The 10,926-nt window shown below is 47.3% G+C and overlaps 2 protein-coding genes across 29 annotated transcripts in view; one reads left to right on the top strand and one right to left on the bottom strand.

Annotated features, from left to right (window-relative positions):
• EML6 (EMAP like 6) overlaps positions 1-3,280 on the top strand; it is an 88,132-nt gene extending 84,852 nt beyond the window's left edge. For all 12 annotated transcript variants that reach the window (XM_086875100.1, XM_086875095.1, XM_086875092.1 and 9 more), the window contains 2 exons: positions 115-215; positions 767-3,280. In XM_086875100.1, the coding sequence (XP_086731226.1) occupies positions 115-215; positions 767-791 (126 nt within the window). In that variant the 3' untranslated portion in view covers positions 792-3,280. The remainder of the gene's footprint in view (positions 1-114; positions 216-766) is intronic.
• Positions 3,281-4,306: 1,026 nt separating this feature from the next.
• Positions 4,307-10,926, bottom strand: part of RTN4 (reticulon 4) — an 86,240-nt gene continuing 79,620 nt past the window's right edge. For all 17 annotated transcript variants that reach the window (XM_086875102.1, XM_086875103.1, XM_086875104.1 and 14 more), the window contains 4 exons: positions 6,474-6,543; positions 5,827-5,873; positions 4,772-4,830; positions 4,307-4,368 (listed from right to left, as the gene is read on the bottom strand). In XM_086875102.1, the coding sequence (XP_086731228.1) occupies positions 4,326-4,368; positions 4,772-4,830; positions 5,827-5,873; positions 6,474-6,543 (219 nt within the window). In that variant the 3' untranslated portion in view covers positions 4,307-4,325. The remainder of the gene's footprint in view (positions 4,369-4,771; positions 4,831-5,826; positions 5,874-6,473; positions 6,544-10,926) is intronic.

Below are 10,926 nucleotides of genomic sequence, written 5' to 3'. Positions count from 1 at the left end.
CCAGCATGGCCCATCCACAGGCAGCTCCCAGGAGAGAAAAGGCCTCGGGCTCAGGATGGCTGGGGGCACAGACTGTGCCTGGCACCAGCCCTGAGCTGCTCTCCTGTCCCACAGGCCAAACACAAGCGGTACTTTGGGCACTCAGCGCACGTCACCAACATCCGCTTCTCACACGACGACAAGTTCGTGGTGAGCACCGGAGGGGACGACTGCAGGTAACCGGGGCTGGGACTGGGACAGACACACACACAGAGACAGCCAGAGAAAGGGACACAGCCACACACACACAGAGAGACAGCCAGAGAAAGGGACACAGCCACGCACACACAGACAGAGATACACCCAGAGAAAGGCACACAGCCACACACGTGTGTGTGCACACACATGGGGACACAGCCACACGTGTACACACTGCACACACACAGATACATCCCACACACACACTGCACTTACACAGTGCACAGAATGCACACACACACAGCAGCCATGGATACACAGAGTGCACACGCACGGATACACTCAGACACACACAGAGACACAGCCAGGCACAGCACACACATACACAGTGCAGACACTGCCCACAGAGCACACACAGAGACAGCACACTCAGTCGCACACACACAATTCCCACATACACAGACAGCACACACAGTGCTCACACTGCAGCCACACACACAGTCTGTACTCCCCACACCCGGTGTGTTTACTTTCCTGGCTCCCTGGGCTGTGCCAAAGGCCAATCCCTGCTCTCCTCCTGTCTCCACAGTGTGTTTGTGTGGCGCTGTCTCTGAGGAGCCCCTGGCTGCTGCTGTCCTGCCCCAGCGAGGGAATGAATGTCCCTGGGGCTGCAGGAATCCCAGCCCTGTTGCAGGCTGACATTTCCAGATCACTCATCCCAACTTAGCGAGAGGGAATGGGAGCTGGCGTTGGAAAGCCCAACGCCCTTGCGAAGGAAGCTGAGGTCTGAAGGGTAACCTGGGGATCCCAAAGGGATGAACGGTTCACTCACAAAGCTGCTTTTGCCTAATACTGTGTTGTTCAAACCGTGTCTGAAAAGGGAGAAAACGCTGACAAAATGCTGGGCCCTTTAATTTCCAAATTTGTGGCTTGAACAAAGTTCAAAAAGTGGGTGGGTTTTAACCACACCTCTTTAAAACTCCAATTTGGTGCACTCAGTAAAGCTGGGAGGATTTAACAGCAGGCTGGGGAGGGGGGAAGTCATCCTTCAGCTTTCATTAATTGAAGGAGCAAAGTATCCTTTTTTTTTTAAGTCCATTTTATTTTTAAATATATATATTTGGCAGAATTTTCTATCCATGAAGTGCCTTGGAATAATTTTCTAGTAGTTTGGGCTGCAGCCTTGCCTCCCCCACCTGCTTTTCACACATGGTGCTATGACTCTCACCCAGAGGAGGGCTAAACCATTCTCACCTTTTCCAGCTGGGTACTTACATTATCCCTGGTTTCTGCTTTGGGTTTTTAATTCCTTCACAAGTGAACTGCCCGTGTTTCCGACAGCGAGCGGCTCTGTGCTGGCAGAAGGCCAAAAAGGGACGGCAGCTCCTGGGCAGCTGCTCCTGCAGCCAGCAGTGCAAGCTCAACTCCAGCAGTGAGTGAGAGGAGAGCCTTTGGACAGACTTGGTTCAAGAGATTTTAACACCAAGATTGAGGAGTCATTCCCCAAGTGTTCCTGCATGCTCCCCGTTTCTGGGAAAATGTGCTTTACACTCCTACAGGCAGTGGCCAGCCAGAATCTCGGCCTGGTGGGAAAGCCTCCATCAGTTCCTATTTCCAGTTCTGGGGGGACATCCTAAGCCTCCAAAGGAATCCCTGCAATGTCCCCAGAGCAGGGCCACGTGTGCCCTCCAGCCAGTCCGTGCTGCTTGTAAGCACAACATCAATCCCCTGGAACCAGGAAATGCACCTTTGTTTTCTTTGGGAAAAGCTTTTCCTGGCTGACTCTGGGTTCCTCTCCCTGTCCCTGCTTCTCCCTCACCCCACAGAGCCCCTAGGCCTGAGGGACAGCAAAGGAGAGCTGCCTCCGTGAGGAACTGGAACCATGGACAGATATTCCCAAAAGGCAACTCAAGCCCTTCACTATTTGTTAGAATATCTTGTCAAAACAAAAAACTCACAGGACTCAAAAAGTGGAACTGGAGGAAGTTTAAAAAGGAATAGTAAATATGGGCAATGTCAAAATATGTATTTAAGATACTTAAGATTCTGGGCATGGATCAACATCCATATTTTGAAATAATTTGAATTTCTTAATTGAAAGAAATAAAGGCTAAAGTAAAACATTTAGACTTACATTTAGTCTCTGAAAAGCAATAGTGCTTTAGTCCCAGTGCAGGACAATAGGCTTTTGAATTCTGGAACCTTCCTGCCAGTCCGTTTCTGCTGCCCACTGCATAGAAAAGTAGCAAAAACATCCCATTAAAGGAGTGGATTCCTGTCTGTTTAACACACAAAGTGCTTCAGCAACCTCAAAGAATCACCTTTTTTTTACAATTGAATTTATTAATGCCTTATATGACTATACAGCAGAGCAGTTTGTCAGATACACAGTACGAGTCCCTATGCAGTCTGTTTTTTAAAGAAACCTTCGGGATCAAATCCTGTTCTGTCAGGTGGTGCCAGCAGTGAGCACCTCTGCCTGTGTTGTAACCACTCATGTTTGCCTTCCTTCCACGTTGATTGTATCCCAAATAAAACCAGTTGCGTGGCAGAATGAATTAATCAACAGTGATGTGAGAAATATCTTCAAGCAATAGTGTCTGTCAGGAAACCACTTACTTACGGTTTGTATGTTTCTATGGTCTGGCTTCCTGTATAAAATGCTCAGAAGTAATGCTGTATTTTACTGTAAACTGAAATATTAATGCATGAATTTCTATTTTTCAATGGTCAAGATGCCATTCATTTAAAATCTGCATCTCAAATAAATTTGTACACAAGTTTTCAATGTCCAGCTCTTCAATCAGAATCAACACGTTGACCTGGAAAGATTATTGGGACTTATTTCCTTCAAACTTGAAAAAGGCATCCACCATTCCTGTCTAAAAATCCAAGAACCTGACACCCTCTGGAGCTCCCTGGGACTCTGGAGCTGGCCCTGAGCAACTCCTTACCAGTGCAGAGAAAGAAAAGGGACCGTGACAAACCCACCCTGCACCGCGCTCTACTCGGACACTACTGCCACCACCATGGACAATGGATATTTATCACAATGAACTTCAAATAAACACAAATAGATTAAACTTGCCTCAAGAAAGCCAAATACCGGTATTATTTTATGTCTATAAGCTTTATTGATACTTGGGGTTTTGGGGCTGGTTGTTGGGGTTTTTTTTTGCTTTTTTGTTGGTTTTTTTTTTTTTTACATTTCACAATGCATTCCACAGACTTAGTTCAGTACAGCTCAAACTGCAAGTGTATAAATTTTCACTTATCATTTCTTGCATAACAGGACAGGGCTTTAAGTTTCCAAACAACATTTGCAGCATTAGATACTCGGTCCACAGTTATCAGAGTCTGAGAGCTGGAGAAGTATTTGCTCAAGATCAACTACTGTACGTTTGTGCAACAAAGTGTATGCTGTAATTTTCTTTTACTCTAGGTGGAGGTTCTTTGTTCTTTTCTCTTTTGTTGGTTCCAACAGATGCCAGTGTTTACAGAGACTTTTTAGTTTCTCAAGCTTGTGTGCTCTGGAGCTCGTCCAGGCCTCAGTCAGTTCTCTGACATACAAAGCACTGTGGAGCAGCTGAAAGATCTAAGCTTTGTGAAACACATATATATATATATTGGCAATTGATAAAACAATAAAATCACAATACAGCTATACTCATACCAAAAAGGCAAGATTTTTCAAAACTTGCTAAACTGGTATATTCTTCTAAAACATCTCATTTTAGAAAATCTGCATCAATCTACACAGACCATACACAGTGCACAAACTGGGAAGTGTTCTCCTCTGCCCCACCTGCTCTACACCTCCGGAACGCAGCAGGAACTACCTCTGATGAAGCAAATGTACAGCTGTCTCAGTCGTTTGTATTAGCCAGTGCTGCACACAGGATAAGGAAAGATGATTAGTTTTAGATCCATACATAGCAGCTTACAATACTTAAGATGATGAAACACATGGCAGTCAAAACAGTTATTTTTCCTCAAACACTGCGTTGCTAAAAAATAAAGATCTGTGAAATTGCACTGCAATGTCAAGGGGTTTGCTATTCCCTGACCCTCCCCGTGTAAATCCAATGAGTATTTTTCCCCCTTAAAAGATGAACTTCCTATTGATAAGTTGCTTCAGGCTTCTTTTTTTATTCAGTTTTGCGCTTCAACCCGGGGATCTTTGCTTGGATCCTGCAAGAGGAAGAAAGACAAAACTAAATTTGAGTAACAGGAAAAAAGAAAAGGTTAAACGGAGTCTTAGACACAGCAACATGGCAAAAGAACTCTCAACACAGCTTTGTACCCAGAGCCCAGTGGAACTGCTGAACTCATTCCCCCCCTCAACTGCACCTGCTGAGGGCTCAGGTATCACTAAGGGGTTGGAATACACAGATTTCTATTAGAAATAATAGAGGCTCATTTCTGGACAGCACCAGCAATGAAGGAGCTCATTTCCCACCCAGTCCAGAGTTAGAGACCTTTTCCCTCCTTGGCCTGGCACATGGAAGAACACATTAGTCCTAGCCAGGAGCACCACATGTGCCAGGAGCTGTCATCAGCACTAAGGGAAATAAAGAAACCCAAACCAACTCACTTTGCCATGGCATCTTTGACGTTCTTGTTCACGAGTCCCAGGTAATGGTCAATTTGGGCCTGCAATTGAAGCACACACAAGTCAGAGCCTGGCTGAGTCCCACAGAGCTCTGGGGGAAGCAGGAGCTCAGCCAGGGCTATTTCCCAGTGGGATTCCAGAACTCCAGGAACGCACCCACCAGGAGGCACGGTGGGCAAAGCCCCAAAGGACTCAATCCCTGGCTTCTCCCGGGTCTGTCAAGGCCCAGTTGTGGGTGTGGGGCCAGGCCCCTCTGGGCCCCAGAGAGCAGCAAAGCTGCTTAGCTGGGCTGGGCTGGGTAACCAGCTTAGGCTGCAGCTCAGGCTAAGCCCCACACCCATCCATGCTCCTGCCTCGGGGCTCCAGGCTGCCTTTCCCTGTGGAGGAGGAGCCTGGCCAGGCCCCATGAGGCTCCACCATCTGCTCCTGCCTCCCCCCACGGCAGCCTTGTTGTTGAAAGGGGAGACAGGAGGGCTGAGCCAGAGCTGGCTCCCCCCCTCCTGTGCAGTGACCTGCCCAAGACAGCCCTGGCCATAATTTAATCAAAAGCATTTTACTTTGGCTCCTTCCTCCCTCCTCCTTTTACACGGGAGTCTCTCCCCAAGAGCAGCACTGGACTGGGCCAAGCAGCTCCCACCTCCTGTTTTTGCCAGGGCTACAAATTCCACAGAGCTTTGGGAAGCCAAGCCTGAATATCAACTCCAAAAGGTACAGCAGGATTAACAACACACCATGCCCAGTGCTGCTCCAAGTCCTGACCAAAGCTGGACCAGCAGAAAAGGCCTCCAAGTTTATCAGGCCTTTTCCAGAACAGTTTTCTGTGGAAACCTCTTCTTCCACACCAAGAAGGAAAAGGGAAAGCACACAGAGTCTGAGCTTCAAATTAAACTAGCCTTCCCTGGCACCTGGGTAAAGGCCTGTTTTTAAAGGCTTTAAATATTTCAGAAGACTGAAATTAATTTGAATTATTTGTTTCTAGTTTTGCTTCAACACAGCTGATTTTATGAAACATTTAATGAATTCTATTAAACACCCACCTGATGTCTCTCATAAATAACAGGAACACTGAAGAGCGAAATCAAAGCTGGAAAAGAGCACAAACATATAAATATTGACAGCAGGGATGGCGTTCAGGCAGAACAAGGACTGGTTTCCACACCTTGATATGTCTTGCAAAAAGGTACAAGAAAAATGAATTCCTAAGCCCCATGCACCAATTGTTGGCCAGTAAATTCAATAATCCCTATTAAGGAAAGCCTGGGCTGTTCTCCAGGTCTCAGCAACAGTACAGTAAGTCTGGTCACAGGTCACTTTTCCACTGTGGGTTATGCAAATTCTTCCCAAAGGCTGCTCAGGCATCAGTTGGTTTTGACACCTGAAGCCAGCCTGCTCTGGGATATAAGAAATTAAATTCTGCAGTGGGACACAGTCACAGCAGATCCTGCAGGGACAGGCACAACAAACCTGCCTGTAAACAATGTAATAGTCTGGAAATCAGCAATCTCAAGGAATTCAACAACTCAAAATTATCCATTCTGTTGTGTTATCAAAAAAACCCCCACAAAAACCTAAAAATGCAATAATCTTGAGGCTGCAGGATCAGCCTGCCAGTGTTGACCAGACCCCACTGCTTTCCCCAAGGTTATCTGGTGTGGCAGGTGTGTAACACGAGTCAAACACTTACCCAGGATCAGTAATGTCAGACCATTGAACAAGGCACCAACATAAGTGAAAACCCACATCAACACTGCGAACTGCAAGGGAAAAAGAGCCTGTCAGCACCCAGTCTGTGCCCAGGACACCCCACAGTTTGCTGTAAACACAAATACCAAACTAAACAGCCCCAAAGTGCACCTCCTGTAACCAGAGCTGGCTGATGAGATGGCTGAAGGATTCAGTCATGGGATACGAGGCCTCCTGCGTCCAGGTCACGGGGCTCAATTCAGCCCGAGTCAGCAGCGCCCGACACTGCCCTGTGCCAATTCCACAGTGAGGAATGATGGGCAAACACAGTTCCTACCTGCCATCCTCCAGAGACAGGGGACAGGCCAGGCCTTCAGAGAGGCCAAGGGGCTGGTGCATGACAGAGCCAGAGAGAAAGGAGGTCACACACGTGTGGTGGCCCTGCTGCCACCCAAGTGTCCACCCAGCCATGCTCGGACCAGACCAGACCAGGCTCTGTCACATCAGGAAAAGCCTGGCTGGAAGATAACGGGGTAGGGTGGGCTTCATTTACCTTTTCTCCTTCAAAAAACCCAAAATGCACTTTGGATATTAAAAAGTTTAGGAACAAGAGGAGTGAAAAGTGCTCTAACATGGAAGCTGGCTCTGGGTCACAGCCAAGCTCAGAAGCAAAGACATCCCTAAAGCCCCACACTGTCACCACTGCTGGCTCCCTATCCCAGCCCTGTTCCCTCTTCCCATTTGTCCAGCTCCTGGTGGGACACAGAATCTGCTTCCCAGCTCCACACAAAGGTCTGCCCACGTTTAGTGCCAGGTGGAGTGTCCCAGGCACACCTCTGACCTATAGCAGTGGGAGGGGGCCCAGGGCTGCCAGCTCTATTTCGGGGCAGGATTCCTCCCAAGGAAAATCAGCCGCTGCCTTCTAGAGTTGCAGGGCTGCGGAGGAGCGGAGCAGCAGCCAGGACCAGCGGCTTTCCCAGCGGTTATTCCCTGGAGCCCCCAGCCCTGGGCAGCTCAGCACACGGGGATGGTTTCCAGCAGAACCCCGGACAGACACCGTGGGAAGGCTGGCACTGGCACCAGGGAGGGCAGACCTGGGCACGGAGAGCAAGCCAAGATGGAAACGCTCCCATCGGCGGGAGCTGCACCCAAGGAAAGGACGGGTACAAAGTGCTGGCAAGGAAAACAATGCATGGGTGCAGGACTGTGAGTGTGGGCCAGGACCCTGGTAACTGGCCTGCAGCCAAGGCATTCTGAACTTAGGTATCCCAACATCCAATTTTAGCTTATCAAAGGATGTAAAATATCCAAACCAAACAAAATCAACAGCCAGCAACAAGATAAGGGCATGATGGTCAATGCAAGTTTAATTCCATGACTCCTGCAACAAAATTAAGTCGATTCAAGAGCTTCACTCAAAACTGATCCTGTTAAAAATTCAGGTGCTTTAACTGCAAGTGATGCAGTTCTTTATCTGTCAGCGCTTTTGAGAATGTGACAAAGCAGCACCAGGGAGGGGCACAAAGTTAACCCTCAGAGAGGCTGCAGCATTCCCAGCACTGAAGGGTTCTGCCAGGTTTCTCAAGTAAATAAAGCAGATTTTGCTGAACTCCCCCCATGACTGATTCAAAGCCTGGCCCAGTTCTGCCCTGCAGTGGCAGGGTGAGCCTGGAGCTGACCTCTCTGCATCAGGCATTTCACACTTGCATGTTGGACAGGCTGCACGTGCAGCACATCCCCAGAGGGAGGAAAGGCACCAGCTTGCACTGGGCAAAGAGCCCCCGAGTGTGTGATGGCTCACAATGGTTCTCTTGCATCCCAACAGCCAACCATGACCTGCTCCCCACGGACACAACTCCTGAAGCTCAGCACCACCCAGCCAGCTCAGCAGCCAGGAGTAACACTGCTGATGACTCTGCCCAGGGCAGAAAATGGGAGTTTACATAAGCACAGGGGTAACAAGACACAAATCAATCCCAAAGTCCAATAATTATCACAACTATCCTATTTAGTGAGCATTGAATTTATGGTTCAAGAAAGAGCAAAATCCAGGAGTTCACATTTGACTACACAAGCTTTTCTCCACCCAGAGTCTGTCCAGAACAGCATCAGGGCAGAGTCAAATTGCTGCATGTGCAGTTTTCATCCTCTTCACTTACGGTACTGGATTGGAGAGGGACCCTGATCCTACAACTCCCCTCTCTGCACCCTCACAACATCTCAAGCAGCTCTCACAGGATTATCCAATCCTGGAGTCCATCTCAACCCCACATACTCACTGGTCTCTATTATCTTTTTCTTATAAACTGTCTGTGAGCCTCTCACAGTCCCAACAAAGCTTACCTGAAACACACCTCAGAGATCTTTACAAACACAAAAATCCCCTTCCCTGAAACACCTCTAAGACAAGAAAAAGGAAGCAGGAGGCAGCCCAGGATCCAGCTCCAGAGCTGACACTGCCCCTCCCAGCTGCTCGGGAGCCAAGCTTGGTGTGACCCTCCCAAGGACGGGTACCTCGGTGCCTGTGGGGCTGATGGACTGAACCCAGCTTTGCCAGCCAAAATGGGCAAATCCAGAAGTATCCCATGCCCCTTTCTTTGCTACACCCAGAATACAGAGCTCTGCTCCTCAAAGCCTCAGCTGAGCAGGAACAGCCGTGCCCAGTGCCAGCACAGCCTTTACCAGGACAAAATGCAGCTTCCTCTGGGGCTCTGGCAAGGGCTCTTCTGCAGTTACTCCTCAAGAGCTGTGAGGAATTTCTCCTTGTGCTGCATAAATATTTAGTCCATTTTAAGACTTCCCTGACTGAAGCATTGTTTAATAAAGAAGAAAAAAAATCTTAACAAGACAGATTTTACAGTCAGAACTATTACACACAATAAACTGACCTGCAGACATTTTCTACATTAAAGCTCTGTAACTTGAATTATACATAAACATGTGGTTTCCTATAGTGAAGATGTTTAAACTACACAAGCCAAGATATTTTTATTTTTTAAACCAGGGCCATTATATTACATAAGACCCTGGAATCCCAACGTTCTCCTCGAGCACAAACTTTTCAAAATCAGTAACCTGTGCTTGTGAACTGTCCTGACATTCACTGGTTTCTGATAAAGGGTTGTTTCCAACTACCATAAATTAGACTAATTAACCTACATAAAACGTTTAAAATGTCAGAAGGAGAGAGGGGAAAGGAATTAGTTCAGCTGAATAAACACATCTATCCTATGGACTGTAGTATTTTAAGTGATTAGAGTGCCTTGAAGATATTCTGGCTGGAATTAATTCTGCTTCTAACATAATTCCTCCAGAAGGCCTTGGTTTTAGACCAGTGTTGACTGGAACAGCAGCTGGCTGCTCACTGCTCCCTTCTCCTTTACTGCAAGGGGTTGGGATCTCTACACAAATGGTGTGAGAAGTCTAACTCAGCCCAAGGCACAGATCACAAAGGGCTCAATCAGAAACACAAGGGACCTTGTGATTCCCAGTTTTCCTGTGCTGTTCATAAATCAGATCCAAACAGGACTTTAGCAGCAGCACTATTGATCATGTCTCTAAAAACAACCAGAAAAAGAATGCACAACCAGCTCCTAAAAAGGCTTTTCCTACAAAGCCCCTTGGGAGAAGGGAGATTATTGCACAACCCCCAGGCCAATACTCCACTGTCCTCTCTCCCTCCTGAGAAAATCCATCTGTCCCAGGAGCAGCAGGGCCCCCTTACACCTCTCCTCCTGCTTCCAGAGGGAACTGCCTGACTGCAGGAGCCTTGCAGGGCATCAGGCACAGCTTTTCTGGCACAAACTGTGTTTAACTTGGAGCAGAATGAGAAACTGGATCTACAAACTCTGGGTAAGATTCCGAGATCTGCCTGCAGATTGCCATTGCACAAATACAACAAAGACTTGGACAGCCTTTCTGCTTTCCCCCACGTTTCACAAGGAACCCCTCCCCCAACTCCACAGCAACTCAAAGGACTTTACAAAGCACTAAGTAAGGGGATTTACTGCAGGATAAATGCAAGTTTTTTCAAGAAGATTAAGCAAACTGAAAAAGAAGTGGACAACACACTACACTGGGTAAAGGAAATACCAGTTTCAAAAACAAAGAAAGGTGATTAGAGCTTGAAAAGAGAGAATATAATTCTGCCAGCACAAAACTAAAGGGGATTCAGCCAATTCTTTTATTTTATTTAGGGTTTATTGGGGGTGTTTTGTTGGGTTTTTTCTCTTTCTTTTGGTTACATTTTGTTTAATTTATTACTATTCTTCACAATAAGTTGTGCTCTGCCACTCTCAATAAATCCCATTAAATTCTACGTGGATGTACTCAAGCTGTTATACAGCACTGCTCACACTAGGTCGAGTAATTTGCAAACCCCATTTCAGTAATTCCCATCACTAAAAGCAGCAGCTTTCACTCCCAAATCCAGGGGCTGGAACAAGAACTTCTGT

The sequence above is a fragment of the Cyanistes caeruleus genome, chromosome 2, assembly GCF_971803275.1.
Source record: "Cyanistes caeruleus chromosome 2, bCyaCae1.hap1.1, whole genome shotgun sequence".
Classification (NCBI taxonomy): Eukaryota; Metazoa; Chordata; class Aves; order Passeriformes; family Paridae; genus Cyanistes; species Cyanistes caeruleus.
The sequence above is the reverse complement of the archived record's forward strand: the minus strand, read 5'-3'. Positions and strand labels throughout refer to the sequence as shown.